General features: G+C 48.2%; 5 protein-coding genes across 5 annotated transcripts; all 5 read right to left on the reverse strand.

Annotated features, from left to right (window-relative positions):
• Positions 1 to 558: 558 nt before the first annotated feature.
• GGS22DRAFT_174773 (uncharacterized protein) lies at positions 559 to 4,237 on the reverse strand. Its single transcript, XM_047963146.1, has one exon. The coding sequence runs from the start codon at positions 3,949 to 3,951 to the stop codon at positions 859 to 861; it is 3,093 nt and encodes a 1,030-aa protein (XP_047814424.1). The 5' UTR covers positions 3,952 to 4,237; the 3' UTR covers positions 559 to 858.
• A 311-nt stretch (positions 4,238 to 4,548) lies between these two features.
• GGS22DRAFT_174776 (uncharacterized protein) lies at positions 4,549 to 9,996 on the reverse strand. The gene is made up of 4 exons (XM_047963147.1): positions 9,355 to 9,996; positions 8,805 to 9,234; positions 5,160 to 8,712; positions 4,549 to 5,090 (listed from the first exon to the last, which is right to left on the reverse strand). The coding sequence occupies exons 1-4, from the start codon at positions 9,465 to 9,467 to the stop codon at positions 4,774 to 4,776; spliced, it is 4,413 nt and encodes a 1,470-aa protein (XP_047814425.1). The 5' UTR covers positions 9,468 to 9,996; the 3' UTR covers positions 4,549 to 4,773.
• A 1,812-nt stretch (positions 9,997 to 11,808) lies between these two features.
• On the reverse strand, positions 11,809 to 15,488 carry GGS22DRAFT_83538 (acetyl-CoA synthetase-like protein). The gene is made up of 5 exons (XM_047968229.1): positions 15,019 to 15,488; positions 14,571 to 14,967; positions 14,286 to 14,522; positions 14,156 to 14,231; positions 11,809 to 14,103 (listed from the first exon to the last, which is right to left on the reverse strand). The coding sequence occupies exons 1-5, from the start codon at positions 15,340 to 15,342 to the stop codon at positions 11,931 to 11,933; spliced, it is 3,207 nt and encodes a 1,068-aa protein (XP_047814426.1). The 5' UTR covers positions 15,343 to 15,488; the 3' UTR covers positions 11,809 to 11,930.
• A 2,188-nt stretch (positions 15,489 to 17,676) lies between these two features.
• Positions 17,677 to 19,127, reverse strand: GGS22DRAFT_174781 (uncharacterized protein). Its single transcript, XM_047963148.1, has 4 exons — positions 18,850 to 19,127; positions 18,704 to 18,753; positions 18,130 to 18,569; positions 17,677 to 18,063 (listed from the first exon to the last, which is right to left on the reverse strand). Coding segments are annotated over exons 1-4 (525 nt in total). The 5' UTR covers positions 18,851 to 19,127; the 3' UTR covers positions 17,677 to 18,029.
• A 218-nt stretch (positions 19,128 to 19,345) lies between these two features.
• Positions 19,346 to 21,581, reverse strand: GGS22DRAFT_174783 (glycoside hydrolase family 13 protein). Its single transcript, XM_047963149.1, has one exon. It carries the CDS (start codon positions 21,328 to 21,330, stop codon positions 19,465 to 19,467), a length of 1,866 nt encoding a protein of 621 aa, XP_047814428.1. The 5' UTR covers positions 21,331 to 21,581; the 3' UTR covers positions 19,346 to 19,464.
• Positions 21,582 to 21,591: the final 10 nt, after the last annotated feature.

A 21,591-nucleotide genomic window follows, 5' to 3' on the forward strand; every position in this document is an offset into this window, starting at 1 on the left:
TACAGCGTCATGTAGGTAGGCACCAGGTAGTTTCGAACGGGCATGGCCATAACGGAGGAGTATGGGTAAGGGGGGGAGACTAAGGAGCCGCGGCACGGTTTCTTATCAAGGTCGATCGGGTTGGGTTTTCTTTTTCCTCTTTGTTAGAGCGTTTTATACCCTGTTTCTATCATAACATTCTTGTAACGTTAGCTCTATCCTTCCTCTTCTTGCCTTGCTAGACCAATATCTTGAAACCAGAAATGCATTGTTTGCCGGATTTTTACTTCGGAGTGGTGTATCTAGGGAAACAGGCATGGAATATCGGTATTTAGATGGAATGGGCTCGGATATGTTATCACTGGATGCTAGGAATCAAGTTCATGGCGCAAATACGTAAAATGGTTATTGGAGAAGGGTAATAGAGTGGACATGGTACACAGGACAGGGACACAGGACACGGGACACTGATTATCATCATGCTTGCCTACCTAGGTAGATGGAGGAAAGGCGTCTTAGGGGATGGCTTGTTTATTTTATTTACCGACTTTTGCCTGGTAGATATCGTCAGGGACCTACCTAGGTAATCATAATTTATACCTTTACCATTATACCCAGATCAGATTTGATACAAATCAACGTATGACTCTTGTAATAAAAACATCGTGAACGTGATTTTCACTTGGGTGGCTTGATCATTACCTACCTACTACCTACCTAGGCATGTACCCAGTATAGATCAGAAAGGTGGCCTTCTCAGATCCCTATTTTCTCTATATCTACCTACCTAGTAGGTACTAGGAAGGTAGGTAGGTAGGCAGAATCCGTGCGCTCGCCACTGTTTCAAAGAGAGACAGCTGAACTCTCATTCTTTATACTCTACATTTTCAAATCATCCATCATATCCGTCAAGGTCTGCCACCTATGATCATCCTCCCAAGACTCTTTGGCCTTTCCCATGATGCTCCTCACGGCACTCCTCGCTTTGCCTTTCCATTTGTTACCAATGTTATCCACCCGTGATCCGTAATTTTCGTACGCTGCCACCAACTCCGATGTCCTCTGCACTACAGCTTCCCACGCATCCGCATTTGTCAACCAGCTTCCCTGCTGGCCTTGTGTTCCACTGGATGCAGAAAGCGCACTACCAACACCACCAACGGCCGTCCTCCATGCCTTCTCGGCCGCATCCAACGCACCTACCCAGTCCCTTCGCCATGCACGAAGACGGGAGACCAAAGCCCAGCACGCCGAATTCGTCGTGATGAGAGGTATAATGTCTTTCTCGAAAAGGGCCACAATTTTGCTTTCAATAGTGCCTCTTCTGGGATCGTAGATCTTCGGTTCACCTTCATTGCTGCTAGGTATTGGCGTTTTAGTCGCCTCTCTGACTAGGAGGGTAAGGATGTCGATGTCTAATGTCTCTTCTGTCTTGCGGATACGGATCACATTTCTCACACCAAGCACCACATCGTCTAGATCAGGATCCGGAGATAGGCTAGCTGCTAGGGTAATGACATTATCCCAGATCCGCCAGTTCGAATCTGCAAGCGTAGCGCCACGCTTGAAGGCGATTAAGGAGTCCTGTAGTAATTTGTGGCCAGACTTTCCAAGTTCAGCTGCCCGCTTTGTGCTCACCATATCGTCTAAGACGTCAGAGCCACTCTTACCGAGCTTTTCTTGGCGGCCATTTTTCTCCGAGATGATCTGGCGGTACCAGCTTAAAAGTGCCGTTCCAAGGTTGCTCCAGGTCCTCGCATCCTCGCCCCCGGAAGTATTGTTCGCCGTTGATATAGCCCTCTGAAACGCCTCAGCTGCATCGGGAAAATTTCCGAGGCGCAGCTCGATGTCGCCGAGTCTATTCCACATCTCCGGGCTTAACCTATTAACGCCAACGGCGAGGAGGTATGCTTCTCGAGCTTCCTTCCATTCTTGCTTTTGAAGGTGAAGCTCGCCCAGAGATCTCTGCGCCCTCGCAAAACGTCGGTTGGAGATCTCCCACGCACGGTGGTAATGTTGAGGGTCGTTTTCGATATCACCCAGTATACAAAACAATCTGGAAGAATTAGGGGGTGGGGGTGAGCGTTCCGGACCATAGAAGTCGGCCGCTTTGAGAGACGAGATATCAACTTCAGCGTCATCTAGGTCAATATTGCCCTTTGATTTGGCGTCAGCGTCAACATAGTAGGTGCGGTGGAATAATCGCCACCGTACGACGGCCCGAGCCTTTTCCTCGCCCCCGCTTCCTCGACCGTCTGGGTCATCGGTAGATGCGCTGCTTGCTAAGCATAACGCGACTTCCGCCCAAAGGCGTAACCGTTTAAAGATTTCCAAAGCCGAAACAAGAGATCCAACAGAAGTCCAAGCATAAGCGAGCTCCGACTCTAGATGCCAACGAGGAGGGGAGGATAAAGAGTTTACATACCGCAGCCTCTCTTGTGGGGATGCTGACTCGGAGGTTTTGGGAGCTGGGAGGAATGAGGTTGGTTTTTGAACGTCAGCCGACTGGCCTGGTTGGTGTTCAGCGGTGACTTGGATGATTGGAATACTATATTCAGTCGCTGTGCTATTGCTATCACCATGAGGCTTGTTCGCCAAACCTTCAGACTCTTGCGTCTCGACGATAACCTGGTCTACAAGCGCTTGCATCTGTAAGACGGCACGTTCGATCGTGCGACTTCTGTTGAGTTCAATCCGCGATCGTACCAGTAGCGCTTGGGTATATGTTTGCCAGTTAGTCGACTTATCATCGATCACTCGTTGAGCAAAGGGTAAGATTTCTTCGGAAGTCAATGAGTCGGCGGGAGAGAAAGTATCTCTCATTGTAGCTTCAGTCAGGAGTATGATATGATCTTCTGGACAAAGTTGCGGTTGGCCATCCGGATTGATATCTCGCAATTCAGCTGGAAGATCCGAAGCTGATTTATCGGCCTGACCATTATCGAACTGGATATTCTCTAATAATGTATCGTCATTTAGCGGAAGTGCAACGGGCGCTACGTCGAAGCGCTGGTCGGATGCCGTGTGAGATCGTGCATGGCTCTTAGCAAGCACGATGAGCTGACTAGTGTTCTTCTCCTGAAATCTTGTCCGTTTCCCCAGGGCACCAGAGAGTGCGTAGGAAAAGCCACTGATATCCGTAGCCGACTGCAATGCCTTCCGGGCGTTTGTATCGTTCCCAAGCATTAAATGACAAGCCGCCTCCTCCAAACGGAACTGCACACGAGATTCCTGAGGCCATTGTGATTTCTCTGAGTCTTCATCTATTTCGGTTGGACCGATGATAGAAGATTCGGCCTCTATGAGACTATTTTCTATGCGTTCCTGGAGGGTTGGTACATCTGTCCAACGACCACTTTTGGTGAATAATGATCCAGGGCCTAATGATGGCTGAGAGATGAGCTTATAGTGCCAGAGGTGAATCCTTAGACGAGTCCAGGATAAATGAAGTGAAAGAGATTGTCGTGGGTCAGACCAGACTTCAGGTAACTCGATGGGCAATATAACACCAGATGTGAATATAAAGCGAGATAAGCAGAATAACTCGATATGAGGTATATAGGGATACGGAGAAACCCCGTCCACGTCGAGAGACCTGAGGCAAATTCTCCTAAAAGATAATATGGGCGCCTCGACGCTGCCGTTCGTCTGGTCGTTTGGAGACTTTGTCTCCGCAAAACTTGAAAGGAAAATAGCTTCAACTGCGCTAGACCTTTCGAGAACTGGACCCGTAACATTCGCTTGCAGGAAGGCGTATAATGAAGCCAGGCCTAATCGAACTGTCTGTGCGATATTGTAGGGGCCGCCCTCTATTCGTGTGTCGATCCCAGGTTGATCTATTATCATATGCCGGACAAATTGGGATATTATGCGTCCAGATGACTCTTCATGAAATGCCTCGAGGAAAGACGAACCGGCAAAGGTCTTCTCGATAGAGCCAAGTTTCGCGGGCGAAAACTCGTCATCCGCCATATTGTTGTATTTGGTATATATTGCTTTTTAATGCTTTAGGGTCTTGGAAAAGTAAGTCTAAGGCACACAACTAAAAAAGGAATTGTTTGGTTGATCCGCATGGAATACGGGCATTAGGTACGGATAACCTGGAGAACTTATGTACCTCGTAAATACGTATGATAACTTAGGCGTTTTTTGAATAAGAAAATGTAGATCGATGAATACCTAGTATATAATGGATTTATTCATATCATTCAATGCCCATATCCTTGAACAAATTCAATACTTGAATAGATTCATCGATAATGGATGTCTTTTCCACCGAGGGGGAGGGGCCATCTCGTTTTTTTCTCCACACTAAAAACCTAGCAGCCTAGGTCATATCCCCATCTTACTAGGTAGGTACTATACATGGTCCGTGCACAATGATTATCAGGTCCTGGGTTCTTAGGTACAGTGCCTACGAAGTATGTACTAGGAACTAGTTACAGTAGGTATGGATACCACTAGGTAATGCCGTAAAACGAAAGATCTATGCAAATTAGGCACTTACCTCCCGGCGAAGTTGAGGTCTATACACCACGCTCAAGCTCAAGAAATGATCGTATTAAGGAATTTGAGCACAAACGTATATAGCTCCTAAACGTAGAAGCAATTCTTATCATTCATCTTTACATCAATTATCGTCTGCGCACTCCATCGTGGAAGGGGCCGATCCTTGCTACTATACATGAACAACTCCTTTACACATGGATTTTCATTACATCTCATCAGAGCCCATAACCCCTGACACTCATATGCTTGAGCTCGTCAGCCATTAGATTCAACATTTAGAATCCATCATTTCTTTCCCTTCTTGCGCCCAGGAACTACCTTGAAGCCGGCACCCTGCATCGAGTTGGTATCGCTACCAGGCTCCTTGTGGCTGCTCTTCTTAGCCACCTCGTTCCAACCTCCAGCCGTGCTAGACTGTGTGTCCACCGAGGGGCTCTTTGCAGGCTGCTTCTCAACTACACCTCGGTCGGCTAGCTTCTTGCGACGGATGAACTCCTCCGCAAAATGACGTCCATCCATCGTTTTAGAGTTAGCGTATATCGCATCCGATATAAGATCGCCCACTAGAGGGAACCCTATGAGCGTGTTGGCAAAGGCCTCAACTGTTTGAATATCGCCGTTAGTAGTCGTCCTTGTATATGTGATAGCCGCCTGACTAATTCTCAACTTACTGTCCGTAACACCCGTTATTCCTTTAGCCAACTGAACATGGAGCCATTTATTGAACTCATCCATAGCTTCTGTGTGGGTGGCGCCGACTATCGGGTTTGCGGGTTTGGCGACGGCCGGTCGTGGTGGAGGAGCCGCTACAGCAGGCGTTGGCTTCGCCGCGCTCGAAGGCCGCGCTTGGGAAGCAGGACCGGTCGGTGGTTTAACCTTACCGCCAGCTCCGACGGTAGCCCACCCTGACGTATTGGCTGTGGGTGTTTGACTAGGTGCAGGAACCGAATTGGGCTTGCTAGCGAGATCAGCATAACGCTTTCCAGCGCTAGCTGCGAGTCCAGCTTGTACGGCCGCGTCCTTCGCTTTCTGCTTGCGAGCCTCTTCTTCGCGTTGGATATCGGCTAGTGTCTTCTTTTTATCCGAGACTTGTGTCTGGACCACTGGTCCAGATACGGGTACCTTCCCTGGGGCTGGCTTCGCCCAAGGACTACTGCTCGTCCCGGGATTGACGGGAGATGCGGTTCCCCACGTGCTAGTTGTAGGGAGACCCGGAGCAGCGGCAGCGGCCTTTTCACGTTCTCGTACTGCTTCCTGCTCAAGCATAACACGGCGGGCAAGTGCTGCAGCTTCCTCGGCCTTGGCGGCCTTTAGAGCCTCTGCCTGCTGGATCTCCTTGAGGCTAGGGCCCTTGTGCGACTCCATGCCAACCTCTTTAGCCCACGGCGCGAGAGGCGGCGGCTGAGCTGTTGCAGATGACGGTGTGATATCAGGCGTACCGGATCGGGAGCTTGTAGCATATTGTTCGGGTAGATTAGACTTAACCCGCTGAGGAGCGGGAGCCGGCAAAGGAGTAGCAGACGGGGGTGGTGGGAAAGGCATTGGTAGCCCGGTAACCTTTGCAGCGGCTGCAGCGGCTTGCGCCTGCTGATACTGCTTAGTCAAAGAAACCGACTGGTCTGCTTCGGCCTGACGGTGAGTAGTATCCGCGTCGGGAGATTGTTTAGAAAACCCGGGTTCAGCATTTTGAACAGGTGGGCTTAACTTAGACATTTGCTCATTACTGACATCGCGAAGAGGTGAGACTTGTCGCTCCATCATTTCGGCATCATGCTGCGCCCTAAGCTTTTCGAATTCTTGCAACCTTCCTCGAAACCCTTCAGTGTCTTCAACCAGCTCGCTAGAACCTGGGAGCTGGCTTCGCACGCCTGCTTCTGAAGTGGGAGCCCCAATAGGCTGCGGGGGGAGGTTGCCGCCTACCGCCCCGGTACTGTGGAGGCCAGCTAACATCTGGCGTTCTGGCCCTGATAGACGAGCAAGTTCATCCTCTCTAAACATGTCTAACCCTTGTCCAGAACTACCTTGTACCGCGGCTTGATGTGTAGCTGGCGTGTCGAAAAAAGAACCCGCAGTTCCGATGGCGCCGATGGGAGGTTGCGGGGGCATCGTGATAGGAGACGTAATACTACCGAAACTTGGCTGGCTCTGCAGACTGTGGGCGCTGGAATGATGGTGCAATCCCGGAACACTAGGAATGGGAACCCTAGCCATAGATTGCTGGGTAGCATAGAATTCGCGGTGACGGGCCATCAGATACTGCTCTTCTTGTTTTCTTCTCTCGAGATTATTCTGCTCTTCCGCTGTCAAGGTCCTACCAAAACTGGGGAATGCATTGACGAGTGGTGGCTGGATCACGCCTCCCGAATTCGAGAACGGGCCGGTTTGCGATGGTGGGCCATGAGGTATGCCGATCTGAGGAACTAGGAAGGGCTCACGAGAGTTACCAATGCGCCTTATCAGTTGCCCTAACGGCTCGAATTCCGAGTCCTCTAATTTCTTAACTCGTAAATCTGGAGTGAAGAAATTGGCCTTGTACCAATCATTCATTTCCAGCCCGGTGAACGGACCCTGCTGATGACCTTGAGGATCAAGATACACCCATCTCATCCGGTCGGGCATGACCATAGTGCGGGACTGGACCGAGGGGGGATCAGATGTCTGGCCGGCGGGGTACGATGGCGCAGTACTGGTTGCCGTGAAGGCCTGGCTATGGGGGGCACTTGAGATGCCACCATGTAAGGGTTCAGAGCTCACCGGAGTTCGACTAGGCTCGGCCTGGGCAAACATCTCGGAAAAAATTCCTCTGCCTGCTCGCATAGGGCTATCAGTTTCCCGAGCATGGTCGCCGGGAGCGGTACGGCCGATAGCACCTAGCGGATTTGGTTGACGAAGCTCCGGTATCGAGTCGCCCAGACTTTCATTGTCCTGGGACTGCATCTGCGCCTGCATCGCCGGAGGGAACAACGAACCAAGCTTGCTCGCTCGACCAAAGGACCCGGAACCGCCGAAGCCTCCCGCACTCGAAGGTCCAAAGACGCCGCCAAGATTCCCTAGACTAGGGGACTGAAGGTCACCAACAGTGCCAAATAAGGAACCGCCAAAGCTAGTGAAAGGCGCACGCTCTCGATCCGGGGTACTCGAGGATGGCCAACCAGTGAGGTTGCTTAGAGGTGGATAAACCTTTGCCCCGACACTAGAAGTCTGGCTGCGATCACTACCATCAAATCCCGCATGGGCAAAGGAGCGTGGCACCCCTCCACTGAAACCGGAGACGTGATCAGAAACACCGATAGAGCCATGCTGCCTATCACCGATGTCCTCATGTTCACCACGCTCGCCCGGAGGACTTCGGAAAGGGTTCGTTTCTGACGGACTTAGAGGGGCTTGTTCGTGTTCTATGTTGCCACCCAAGTTGAGGCTGGCCATTCCAAAATCTCCCGTAGAACCTTTCACTGGAGTATCGTAAGGGGCATGAAGAGACAGATGAGACATCGGAGGGGGGCTTGTATCTTGAGCACCTCCTAACACAGCGCTGCCCGAGACACTGTCTTCGCCAAAAGGGTCGGTGTCAGTACGTTGTCGAGGACGCCACAGGCGATTTGAATCTGGCGCGGAGCTTTCATTCGATTTTGTCGCGATACTATCGGAGCTTTCCTTAGGAATCAAATGCGCCAAGCGACTTTCGCCACGTGGGTTTCCAGACCGCTTCTCCCCGATAGTAGAACCCGGTAGGGCGAAATTTCCAAAACTACCTATGCCAGGTAACGTGGTCGCCGCCGACGCCGACGTTGACGTTGACGTTTGCCAAGGGGACGTACCGCCGAGCCCAGAGCCTGGGATCGTATTGTTACGCATCAATCCACCGAAAGGCAGAGTCTTGGCAGAAGCGTCGCGTGCATTGGTGTCCTCTTCAGGCTCCTCAAAGGTCAAGTCCTTCGCGTCCGTATTTTTTCGGCCAAACCAGTGTGATGAATCGTCTCGGGGGGGACGCGTCGCGGACGCCGGAGAGGTCAAGCCGCCACCGCCGGAATAAGGATTCGTGTCGGTAGTTTCACGCCGTCTTGTACCAGGCCTCGACGAAGCCGAAGGTGAAGAGAGTCCGAAGTTAGTGGAGCTTCCATGTGAGAGTGAAGTCTTTCGACCATTTACCCCTCCTCCGGGATGATTCCCATCTTTATTCTGAGCTGGCGGCTTTATAGAAGAATTAACATCAGATGCGAATAACTAATATAGAGTCAGCTCCGAAAAGAATTGTACTCTACACCTCCGGCCGCAATCAAGGACTTGGGATAACAAGGTAACAGGGCAAGGCTCACCTCCTTTTCCTCCGCGTTCATCTCCTGTAGGCCGACAGCTTTAGTCAACCCCGGAGTGTCCCAACAAATATCTGGCTCTTGTGGAGCTACATGGGAGTCGCCGGTCTTACCCCATCCCCTAGACGCGGAGCCATTGGCGTGCCCCGGATTCCACCCAGGTGCGAACAAGGTGGATATATCAGGTCGTTGGGAACTAGGATCGTAGGCCGTACTGAAAATCGAGAGTAGCTGATCCCTAGAATATCTCAGAGTACCCGAACTTTCGACGTTAGTGGAGCCGACCGGCATAGCAGATATGACGGCAGGGTCAGCAGCAGCCGATTGGAGCGTTTCGGAACTTTGCATCTGATTTAGGGATTGACTCGAAGGAGTAGTCGACGTCCGGCGGAACGTAAGAGTACCGCCATTAGCAGATCGTGCCGGACGAGACCTAGAAGAGGGGGAAAAGGGACAAGACCCGGTCAGCTTCCTATCCTAACCAAAGACATATGATGGTCCGGGGGAGGGGAAGGGGGGAGAGGTGGGGAGAAAAGAGCAACATCACCCTTACCATTCTCCGCTGGCGTTCCCTCGACCATCGTTCCTAGCGCCTGGTCTTGTGTCACGGCTCGGGTTCTGTCCGGCAGCAGCTGAGGCGAAACTTGAAGGGAGATTTGACGGCATTCTCACGGATGTGGAAAGGCTGGTAGTATTTCTACAAGAAATATGGCCTGTAACAATAACAGGATGTTCGAAGTTCAATGTTCGTAGGCGTGTGCGCAGACGTTTAAAGCTTAGGTGAGAATCAAGATACTCGGAGGGGTTGAGGGGATTCAAGCGGATTCCTGTTTAGCTTCGAGTTTAGTGTTGTGACGCGCGATGAATGACAATATCAAGGTTACGAGGCGGCTCGGGGCTCAGGGGCTTAGGGGCTTAGAGGCATATGGGTTCATGCATACGTAAATGTGAATGTGGGTGTGAATGCTCGGGTAATAGAAGTTGTTGTCAAACGATCTATATGTTGCATAGAATGCTCCCACAAGATCGCATAACAATAAGGAATCGTATAAAGTTCGTAAAGCTACCTAAGTAAGTTACGATATCGATGAAGTGGTTTTTTTTCTTATTGCTCTGCAAAGTAGGTGTTGGGTATGTATCGAGAAGTGAGTTTCTTTTTTTTCGGTGACGACTTGGAAATTCCTTAATTTTTTTTGCTTGTTGAAATTTCAGGGTGGACGGTAAAGTTTCCCTAGTTCCCTAGGCTGATCGGGGGCGAAATCACACTAGCCACCCACTCTTGACTGCCAAAATACCTACTGAGCCACAAACAGCCCACTTGGCGTCTATTAATCGGGCGGACATTTGACGAAATGAACCCTAGCCACAGTTGCACCTACCTACTAGTAGCCTACACCTAGGGCATAGAACTCCAATTTTGACCATTGACTTAAACATTCGATATTCTACAGTACCAGGTAGGTACAATACATAGGTACCCCAGTAGTATAAATTCATTATTAGCCTATGAAAAATCATAGACGTTAACCAATACACTGGGTATCCAAGCCAAAAAGTGCTTACCAAGGAACTTTTTATTTGATATGCCCATGAATGTATTCATGATTTAACGAAATTTATTTTTTTAGTTGCCTTCTTATCAATAATGGCCCATGCCCATATCATGCTTTGTATGTGTGCACACTGAATTTAAAAACATTCAACTTACAACAGTACCGAAATTTTAAATTAAATATTTAATAAAATTATAAATATAATTAAATATTTTAACACTTAACTTTCTTTCATTATTAAATACATCTCAGGTTAATTCATTACACATATAGAAAGTTTAAGGGTATGAAATCTGGCCACGAAATTTAGGTTTCAAACTAGCAATTTAGCTACCATGGGGGACGTACCCACGGACCACCCCCCAACGGGCCACCCCATCTCTCACCAAAACACCTTGTTTTCACTTACACCAGGATCTATCAATATCAAATTTATTTAAACAAGGTTTTGCATATGCGTAGTTTCGAAGGCGGGCTATATGGTGATGTGTTTTTTTAATTTATACGATTACCTTAAGAGGAGTTATGGGGTTACAAAATAATGGACCTAAAAGCGATTTCTTAGATTTTCCTAGATTTTCACCCTAGCAAAGACTTCAACCTATTATATAACGTACAAGCATCATTATAGTTAGATATTCCAGTATTATAATATACTAATCATTAGTTATTTAATGATATATTTTATATTATTATAGGTAGCGTTGTTATCTAGCTATGCGCTTGAGTATGTATTGCTCTTCCTCGAACTTCGAGAGCTCGGATCAAAAGGTGGCCTACCCTCAAAACAACCCGTACGCCTTCAAGATAAAAACAACGACTACTCAATCGGCTTGAGGCTTCTATTACGAAGTCTTATAAACATTAAATATAATTATAATGATAAGATCGAAGGAGATTAGGTTCCTAGGGGTCTAGCTAAGAGTTTTAGGGGGAAAGGTCCCTAATTTAAGCGCTAAAATTTTAAGAATTAGTGAGATATTAGGTAAATTATACATGACATCACTTTAATCCCTACTTTCTCGCCATTGGAACGGCCGCATACATAAATAAATATATCATCTGATTCAGCTTCCAAAGGCCTTTCGATTAGTTTTATTTATATAAGTTTACATATTTTATTGATTTAAATATGAATATTTAAAGATAAGGTGTTTTGGTGAGAGACAGGGTGGCCCGTGGGGGGGTGGCCTGTGGGTGCGTCCCCCATGGTAACTTTAATACAACATCAATCCTTCTAACTAACCCCTTTTCAATGTGCACGCCTTTATTCTTCTATGTACTTAAGAGCAATTTCATATTTGTCCTCCTACACAAATGTAGGCGACTCTAATCTATTCGAGTGTAACTACCGCAAACTACCCGCCGATATGCCTAGGTGTATATACTAGGTATCCATCATCTCATATGGCCCTCATGAGGTAACCAAAGAGGTCTAAACAGTGAAAATTCTATCTATAGTACGTACGCTAAAATTCATCAAACTATCTATGAAATTCTTCACTTCTTCTCCGGATCAAACTGCCAAATAACTGCCAAGTAGGTCTTCTGTGATACTCAATGCTTGGAATATCACTTAAAACCCCCATTGTTTACACCAGTGCTTCAGCAAATCGGGTGTGATAGCTTTGGCAGACTTCATCGTTCCGCTACGCTCCGTCGTACGTTTCATAGAGCAGACAACAGGCCTCTTGCCTGCTTCGTAGGCATCTGACATGCCTCGGTAAGAATCAATCAGCTTAATGCCTGGATTCTTACCCAGAGCTTGGGTATCGTTAGCTTGTGTCTTCTCTAGCCGGTCGATCCACTCCCTGAAGCTGATTAGTTCCCGGATACGGTCCTTGCCATAAAATTCTTGTACGGCTGGCGCCAGCTCGGCCCAAGGTTTGCCAGACGGATTTACGCCGTGATAATAGCCGCTAATCTCATTGGCCACGAGCTTCTGGGAGATGCCAGCAACTTCGAGTACCAGATTCGCGATACTTTCGGCCGGTGTCCAGTCGATGCGGTCCATTATTCCCAGGTCGCTTGGGAGGGCACCGAGGTACAAGCTGCTAGCAACGATTGACGGAAACCATTCATGCTTATTCCATTGTCCCGCCTCCGCCTCGGGGCCGCCGATTTGCCCGACGCGGATCATGGCAGCTGGAAAGTCGCCCGCTTTGGCAACATCCTCTAGAATAAGACTACCAATCATCTTGCTGCGCCCGTAACCACCATCAGCGACTTCGAGATCATCGATTCGTCCTTCTGGAACTTCGCCGTTCTTGTTGCCCCAGCGTTCTATTGTGCCTATCGACGAGATGAAAACGACAGCTGCGCGCTTCGCTGAATTCGTAGCAAAGTCGGCGATGTTTCGAACACTACGGATATGTGGCTCAAATGACTCGACGGGCATGTTAAAATTAACTGGCCATGCGTTATGGATCACGCGATCTGCCTCAACTAGTAGTCGATCGTATGTGCCTTGCGGAAGTCCGAAATCTGGACGCGACATATCGACGTGAAAGAATTCAGTTTTCGATGCGAAGTTTGCGCTAAGTCCCCGGTTTTCGGCAGATTGTGCCTGACGCTTCGCGCCACCGTCCTCTGATCTATTCAAGCAGACGATTTTCTTCACTGACGGGTTTTTTACCATAAGATCCAGCATATATGATCCTAGCATGCCTGTGGATCCGGTTAGGAGTACCGTTTGACCTTCGTCTAGTGGATCAGGCCTCTCTCCCCGTTTCTCTGGAAGGTTGGCCGTGTATTTCTCCCAAAGCGATTTCATAGCTTTAACCTGGTCGCCCTCACTTCCACTGGTACTGGATTCCTCCCCTTCATTTAAAATTGAGAGGATGAATTTTGCAAGTTTCCGTGGCGTCGGGTTAGTATAGATAGAGCGAGCAGCTACCGCAGATGGGGCAATCTGGTGCCCGGCAGCTTCCAATGCGCCATGAAGGAGCCGAGAGGCGTTAATGACGAGCAATGAATCAATACCAGCTGAGAAGAAATCGGTGTCCGGCCCTAGTTCGCCCTTGAATCCTAATCCAGTCTCGAACATTTTCCGGATCGATTCTATTAACGTATCCTCAGAAGTCGCGTCGATCTTTATCGTACTAACATCGAAAAGGTGGTCCGCTTCCTCGTATAACTTATCAATCTCGTCCTTATACTCCTTCAATGTGCTTGCTCGTTGAATTGTTCCTTTCCCAGCTCGATGGAATGGTTTCTTTGCATCAGCTAACATTATGAACTGGCGTGAAATTTGGCCATGTGCGACGTTCTCCTTGTTGGCTCTTTCGACATACGGCCATATCCGATCGATGAGTTTCTCCGCGTCTTCTTCGCTCTGCGGGGATTTCCATGGTTCGATAAGGAGCGAGGCTTGGAAGCGGTCAGTGCCAACCACCAGAGCGCCCTTGACCTCGGGATGCCCGTCGACGGTCTCTTCAATACCAATCGGGTTTAGCTTTTCACCGTTACTGAAGACGATGATGTTATCGGATCGTCCATAGTATATCCATTGTTGGGGGAGAGTTGGATGTGGTCTATACATGTCCTTAGTGTCGTATTCGTTCATATCTGGGAATGTATAGAAAATCCCCTGGAGACCGGGATGTTTGTCCTTGCGAACCATCACAAGTCGGTAGACATCCTCAGTGCCATCAACCCTGCGCCAATCCGCTCCAATCGCCTCCTCGTTAAATATGAAATATTGCCAGAGCTCCGGGTTTGGCTGAGTAAACATCGGGAAAAGAGTAAACCTGGGGAACGTTAGCTAATTATAAGCAAGATGCAATATTTCCATAGGCCTACTCCGTAGCACCAATCACGTTGTTAAGGAATACGCCGTTCTTCACTAGTCTGTCACCAGCTTCCTTGTTAAGATTTCCTACAGGAATTAGTATCAAAAACACATAAATTAGGTATGAAGAGGTATTCTTACCTCCACCGAACGTAACGATGTTAAGCTTAGCTAGTGGTCGAATGAGCTCGTCGCTGTGACTCATCTCTTCTAGCATAGCGGGCGGAAGCATGATCCCCTGGACATCTACGTTCTCAAGACACTCGATAGCCAAGTCGATAGACAACGGGCGTTCACCGATTCCGAAGGCGATCGGGGTGTCCCAATATATGGCCGAGAAGACGAAAATGTAAAGTCCTGCAGCGTGGAATAGAGGCACTGGAACTTATTAGCGGCATTCGCATTAATTTCCAGGGGCCGCCTTACTCGGAAGAAGATGCCTTCGTGCGAGACTTGCGAACCCTTTCATCCAGGAAACGGCTCCATTGAAATCTGGCGTTTCTTTGAATGCATCGTTCGTAGCTATCAGGCCGTTTGTGATAACGATAGGCTTGGGAAGCGCGGTGCTTCCACTAGTGTGTAGGACAACTGCAGGTTCCCATTCAGCTTCCTCGAATGTTTTCTCGTAAGGGAACGGCTTGACATCCTGTTCCGGAAACCAAGCTTCAATTTCGCCAACTTCTATGGCCTGCATGTCCCGTTCTTGTAACCAGGGCTTAACCAGCGACCGCTGCTGTTTTGCAAACGCGATTATTTTGCAGTCCGTCCTCTCAAACAGGGAAATTTGTCCCTCATAGGAGTTGCGAGGCGAGATAAAGAGAGCCTGTAGCAGCAGTTAATTACCCAGTAAACTTCTTCTAAGGAATATAAGTACCTTGTAGCCAGCCTTGATTGCGCCAACCATGAGCACGACATAACGGGCATCATTTGGACCGATATAGGCTATTGTCGGGAATGAACCCGACGAAGGTGTCCCGCACTCCTCGATAATTCTATGCGCGACGCGGTTGATGGCATTCGCATATTGCTTAAACGTGATGACTCTCCATCCATCTTTAGGGTTCTCGGATCGAGGGATAGAGAATGCCTCCCGTGAGGGATCATCCTTTGCGAACCCATCGATTATATGGGGAATTAATCGACGTCCATATTCGGGCTTGCTAGAACCGTTCGTCCCTTTGTTCGCGATTGCCGCCATCACTAGGGATACTGGGAGCTGTTGTCTTTCAGGTCACCGCGTGTAACTCTTTGGTATAAAAGAATATATAACTATGACGATGTCTTCAGGGTTATGTTATAACTGTGGAGTTTCGATAATCACTAGTAATGTAGAGAGCTAAACAAGTTGTATCACTACCGCTGACCTACCTAGAATGTGGGAGAGTTTCCCTTGTTATTATACTGGCCCAGACGCTCATCGCGTCTTCGGCTTAAGACATCGCTCCTCCGCCCTCCGGGGAAGATACTAAGAGGTAGGCCATACTTAGAGTATGATGCATTTGCACAAGAGTGGAAAATGTAACAGTAAGCTGCACAATATGGATGGATGCCACAATCCTGAGTTCAGCAACATGCATTCGAGAGCCATGAGACTTCAGGGGCATAACGTAGGTATATGTTACCGCCGAAATCCGGAGATTTTTAAGTATAGATCCAAGTACCTAAAAAGACTGGATGGGCGACATGTAGTTACGTGGGTACAGGACACTACCGCTTTAACTTGAGATGAACCAAAAAAAAAAGAGCAGTAGGGGAAAGGTGTAGACAACTAACCCGGAAGGGTGCTATGGTGCTATCTGACATCTATAGGTACTTTAAATCTCAAGGCTCTACTATACGAGTCAGCGAATCTATAGCCTACCTACCTAACCAATGATAGAACTTACGTGAGGATGGCAATCGGTGTTGTGTGTGTGTGTGTGTGTGCGCGTGCGTCTTGTGATGCTATGTCAAATTTTGACATTATCATTATTGCCGACGAAACTCTAGGTGTCTATTCGGGAATAACCACGGGAAGGATTCATACTGGAACTGTATGCTGGCAGACCGGCAGGCTGGCAACTTAGTGGAATTAGCCACACGATTTGACCCATCTCCCCCACTCAAGCCGCAATGCGACCTCTACTTAGTAGGTAGGTAAATATTCGAACCCGCCCTGAGTATCACTAATTGGTCTGATAATTTCAGCCACCCATACACGCGGCTTATTCCCGACTCAGAGATATCAACTTGAACATGGTGGGATCGACGACGCACTGTTACTGATTACCCACCTATAATTCGGTGAAAAGTACCGAGGTTATAACCAGGTGGATGTTACTGTATCAATACCGCATTGCTGGTATCCATATCTACCTACGGATCTACAGGTACTTGGTAGGTAGGTTTGTATATGGGTTATGCTGTTTACCAATGTCTTTTACTTCGTACCCCTTTTTCGAAACCCTCCTGTCTTCTTTCCTTATCCCCGGCACTGCATTGGCCATAGTAGGTAAATAGCCGGCGCAATTCCCGACTTTTGCAACCCACACCTACGGGGCTAAGTGGGTTGGCGCATCAACTTCGTTCGGGCTTCGGAGTGGCCAAACATTGGGTTTCGCCTCTTGGCTATTAATATTTTATCGGCTATAGTCACGAGGGATCCGGCCGAACCGGTACCGGCCATAAATTTCTCGGGGATGTCTCTCAGATACTTGGCACCTGCTCGGGTTAGAGAACATGAACTAACGGGGCAGGATTAGGTAAAATAATGCGAGCTGCATTCTTTTAAAGGTACCTACCTTGGTACCAAACCAGGAGCCATTAACTGACCTGTTACATCTCCGTAAATCACGCAACCTATTTAGGTACCTTAGTTAGGTATTAAAGCATCATAGTCGGAGCATTCATCGTTTACACCCTCTCTTCCGGTGTACGTAATCCCGTGCAATCCTTCGGCCACCCCTCTCGGTTAATGGCGAATCAACTATACGACAATTATATCATGCTATATCATTAGCTAGAAATATTTGTAACCGGAATCTAACATGTAATATAGGTACTTATCTATATAAAATCACGAATAATGACCTATAGGAGCTAAATTCTTACAGGTTAAGAGTACCATTAAATCAGATGAATCGTACCTAGGTAGTATTGTGTCTCGCAAATCCCAAGGGGACAATTCTTTATATTGCTGAGCGTTAAACTTATGAAAAGCGGAAAACTCTCCTCTTATATATATATCTATTCACCCAAGTACCTCACACACAACCAATCATTATAGCTTCATGCCTAAACTTGTCTACAATGCGGATTGCCTCGCCGTGACCTAAAGCGATGAGTTCACAACTTTTCTCAAATATTGATAACCTGGCATACCTACGTACCTATCCTTTACCTATCCTTTACCTATCCTTTACCTATCCTTTACCTATCAATTATTCTAATTAGTGGTGAACCTCGTGATAAGGCAATTGTGATGTTAGGATGCTGTTAGTTGATACTTATTCGACATACAATCAACTATGAGCAAGTGAAGAAGTCGATATAGCTCTAACGTCTTGTCTTATCGTCACGGAGATCTAGCAAAGGGCTTACGTTACGCCTGACGCCATCACCGGGAATAATGTTAGAAGGGCGTAGACTAACTCAAATCGACTAGTATTCACCTCTTCCTAGGAACGAATGAAACCTCGAGTTTAAGCATATTCGATATAAGGTGTGGGAGGCTCGTGTAAGGAGCATAGAATACGAACAAGTCATATAAGGAAGTCGTACTAAAAACAACTCGGCTGGAATAAACTATGAGCAGAGAACCTTGTGTTGCCGATAATCGCCACCCCTGAACCTCATAACGCGTGAAGACGACCGATTAGGACAACTGACATCGTACTAGAAAGTCATCTACGACTGCTTTTTCTTCCCTTTGTAGAGGTAACTAGGAATGGTTAGTTTTCTAGAGACGATGAGGATTTGGGGGCCTCGACAGGGAAAAGTCTCTTACCCTCCCAGGATACCTTCTATGAGGCCCACGCCGCCTAGAATACCGACACCAAGGCCAACGGGTTTCCAACCTAACCGTCCACGCTCATATAAGCCCCAAGCCTTGTAGCCCAAGTACGCGCTGAGACCGATAACAGCAGTCAAGTTAGAGACGACCAAGGCAGTGGTGGCATTGTCGCTCAAATCACTAAACCACTGAGTCAGAACACTATCTGCTTTGCGCACCCTTCCGGAACCCTTCTTCTTGGCGAGATGGGCCTCGGCGCGAGCGCGCTCGGCCGCATCTTCGAGCTCTTGACGAGTAGCTTGTGTTTCGGTCTTGACGTCCTGCTCCATAAAATCCGATGGTACTGTGCGGACCGAGGGTGTGTCGACGTCAACGAGGGATGCGGTGCTTGCTGATTCGGAAGAGATAATCTCCGGGGGTTGGGGAGCAGCGGCCTATGAGAAAACAAATGTCAGAAAGTTATCGCGATTCTACGCGGAAACAAATCGCTAGGAGGGAAGTAGAAGAATGGAGGAAAGCGAAGTAAAGACTACAGTTTGGGTAGCGACGTCGAAGTGGAGTTACTTACCTCTTCGGGCGTTTGCTTAGGACCAGATGCGACTGCGGCGGCGTATGACACTGTTTCCCCCTGTTAGTTCCTTTCGTGGATCTGGGGTTATAGATATCTATTCGCCGTTGCTAGAGCCTTTGAAATGGTTGATAGGGTAGACTTACTCTTGATTTGTGTTGTGTATGTATATCAGGTGGTATGTGTAGGTAGATAATGTGAAAGGCGAACAAATCGTAGAATGTCCTTCTGGGCCTAGGTCACCCTGTGTTTAGGGAAGAGAGATTTATGGTAATAATTAGGTGGATGTGGGTTGTGAAATCGTCAAAGAAAAAAGACAATACGATAGTGGGTAGAAATCTCAGAAGTCGCTATATGAACGAATGATCGTGACGAGTTGTAGCTGCCGCCCCCGTCCCTTGGTCGAATGACGTATTGATTCACGGCTCCATTTCCGTGCATATACCCACTATATCCATTAAAACCAAGGAAATCGAGGGGATCGAGGGGCTCTACCTAGATGCATATGCACGCAATTTAATTCCCCTTTTGGATTATATTCCATCTAATTTGCATGTAAATATTTCTTGTTTATATGCATATTAGGTAATCGCTTAAGTCACATGCCCAGTGTAATGGGTATGAAAATCAATGTTAATAACATTTAGAAACTGAAACTTTCTTTTCGTTTCCTTTTATACATACATTAGATTCAGAGTGTTCTCAATTGTTTCTCCCCATTTAGAACAACTCTGGACACACACATGTATCCGGTTGAAATTCTAGTTGAAATTGACATAAACACGTCCTTCCCAAGGCTTTAAAGCTGGTAATATAGTGTCACTTCTAAGCTTCCATCCCTCACCATCAAGCTCTTGTCGCGTACTAATTAGTAGCCTTGCAACCTCTCCAACACCACATCCTAATATATCCCTGACGTCTATACAGTCCTGCTCACTACTGGAAAAGTTGAGCATTACTAGCGCTGCTCTTTTCTTCCCGACAAGGCCGTTCGAAGTATATCCGTTCGTCCGCGGTTGGGGATCTTGAATCGTAAGGGAACTCTCCTTTACGTATGCGAAGATCGCCTTGTCTTCGGCCTTCAACAATCGAAAAGTTCCAAATACGAATAAATCCTTATATCTCTTCCGAAGTTGTAGGATCTGTCTGTAAAAATTCAGGATCGAATTCGGATCCGCCATTTGCTTTGCGGCATTGATTTTTGGGTAGGCATCGTGGACCCGCATCCACGTCTTGACACCTTCTTCCGCGAAACCAGCATTAGGGGAGTCATCCCATTGAAAAGGAATTCGCGAGTGGTCACGGGCTAGGATGCGCAAGCCATGCATCGTGTCTGCAACCGTCTTCTCGTCCCCGGAGGCCAGTGCCTCGGCATAAAAGTTTAAGCTCTCCACGTCTTTGTACTCGTCGATATCCCACGTGGCTGGCATGTTTGTCATACCGATTTCCTGACCCTGGTAAAGGAAGAGTGTCCCTGTCAACGTGGCTTGCCAGAGCGCGAGAGCTTTTGCGCTCGATCGCCAAAGCTCGGGTGTGGAGCAGTCGCCAAATCGGCTCACCGCTCGCCCGTTATCGTGATTCTCACAGAATACCGTTGTCCACCCGTCCGTACCTTCGATGAAGGTTTGCCATTTTGCGACGATTGCTTTCATTTGCGGCAAGGTAAACGGCACATACGTGTATTTGGGACCGAACATGCCGCCAGTTCCTAAACGAATCATGGAAAATTCAAAAACCATGTCCAGTTCCTCCGCTGCTGCCGACACGTACGGCAGGACCTGACTAGGATGCGGCGTGTTTGATAGCTCGCCAACGGAGACAGCTCCGTAGGGTTCGAGCGCTTTCGCCCGCATCTCATGAATGAACTCGTGGATACGTGGCCCATTGCACCACATCTCCGGGGCCGGTTGGCACGGCGAGTTTGAATCCGTAATCGGCGCATCGATATACTCGGTGCGTTTGCTGTATTTATTGACAGTATCGATCCTAAATCCATCCGCGCCACGCTCGAGCCAAAATCGCATCGTATTCTCATAGATCGCCTCGCGGCATGTCTTCGATTCCCAGTTAAGATCTGGCTGCTCGGGCGCATAGAGATGCAGGTAATATTCCTCAGTATTTTCATCCCAAGTCCAGGTGGAACTAGCGAAATACCCTCGCCAATTTGTTGGTGGGACCCGTTGGCCCTGCGCGTCGTACCGTGCCGGTTTCCAGATGTACCAATCCCTCTTCGGGTTGGTCTTTGACGAACGGGATTCCTTGAACCACTCATGCTCGACGGAAGTATGATTCACCACCAAGTCGAGGATCAACTTCATGTCTCTGGAATGGCATGCTTCTATGAGCGCATCGACGTCGTCGACAGTTCCATACGGCGCGTAGATTTTCTGGTAGTCCGATACATCGTAGCCCATATCGGCTTGAGGGCTTTCGAAAACCGGCGATAACCACACTACATCGACGCCGAGCTGATGAAGATAGTCTATCTTGGAGATAAGGCCTGGGATGTCCCCCCAGCCATCACCATCGGAATCTTTAAAGCTTGCTGGGTAAACTTGGTAGAAAGTAGCATCCTTCCACCATGGCTCTTTGCCGAACCAGCCATTCTCGCGGTAAAGGCCATTCATGATGCTTGTATTTGTGTGTACGTGCAATTAATAGCCTTCCACGACGAAGAAAGTCTTGATAAGACAGAGGAAGAGGAGGTAAATTCGGCCATTCATTGGCCCGAGACATGTTCTATATGACTGACCGACCATGGGGCTCTCCTAGGCATGATCGAAGATCAAGTTTCGTGTTTGATTCGGAATCCACATCATCGGGTCAAGTTCGCTCGAGATCGGATCCACGTCTAAGTTAGTCGCATGGCACCGCGTGTGATCCTACGT

Source organism: Annulohypoxylon maeteangense, assembly GCF_022496945.1.
Source record: "Annulohypoxylon maeteangense strain CBS 123835 unplaced genomic scaffold GGS22scaffold_25, whole genome shotgun sequence".
Taxonomy (NCBI): Eukaryota; Fungi; Ascomycota; class Sordariomycetes; order Xylariales; family Hypoxylaceae; genus Annulohypoxylon; species Annulohypoxylon maeteangense.

Coding starts and splice junctions, on each gene's coding strand:
- GGS22DRAFT_174781 (XM_047963148.1), bottom strand. Junction 18,570..18,703: donor CTAAGCAAACGCCCGAAGAG/GTAAGTAACTCC, acceptor GTTTTCTCATAG/GCCGCTGCTCCCCAACCCCC. Junction 18,064..18,129: donor ATAGAAGGTATCCTGGGAGG/GTAAGAGACTTT, acceptor AACCATTCCTAG/TTACCTCTACAAAGGGAAGA.
- GGS22DRAFT_174773 (XM_047963146.1), bottom strand. CDS start 3,951: ATGGCGGATGACGAGTTTTCGCCCGCGAAACTTGGCTCTATCGAGAAG.
- GGS22DRAFT_174776 (XM_047963147.1), bottom strand. CDS start 9,467: ATGCCGTCAAATCTCCCTTCAAGTTTCGCCTCAGCTGCTGCCGGACAG. Junction 9,235..9,354: donor GGGAACGCCAGCGGAGAATG/GTAAGGGTGATG, acceptor CCCCTCTTCTAG/GTCTCGTCCGGCACGATCTG. Junction 8,713..8,804: donor TGAACGCGGAGGAAAAGGAG/GTGAGCCTTGCC, acceptor ACTCTATATTAG/TTATTCGCATCTGATGTTAA.
- GGS22DRAFT_83538 (XM_047968229.1), bottom strand. CDS start 15,342: ATGGCGGCAATCGCGAACAAAGGGACGAACGGTTCTAGCAAGCCCGAA. Junction 14,523..14,570: donor ACGAAGGCATCTTCTTCCGA/GTAAGGCGGCCC, acceptor AATAAGTTCCAG/TGCCTCTATTCCACGCTGCA. Junction 14,104..14,155: donor AACGTGATTGGTGCTACGGA/GTAGGCCTATGG, acceptor AACGTTCCCCAG/GTTTACTCTTTTCCCGATGT.
- GGS22DRAFT_174783 (XM_047963149.1), bottom strand. CDS start 21,330: ATGAATGGCCTTTACCGCGAGAATGGCTGGTTCGGCAAAGAGCCATGG.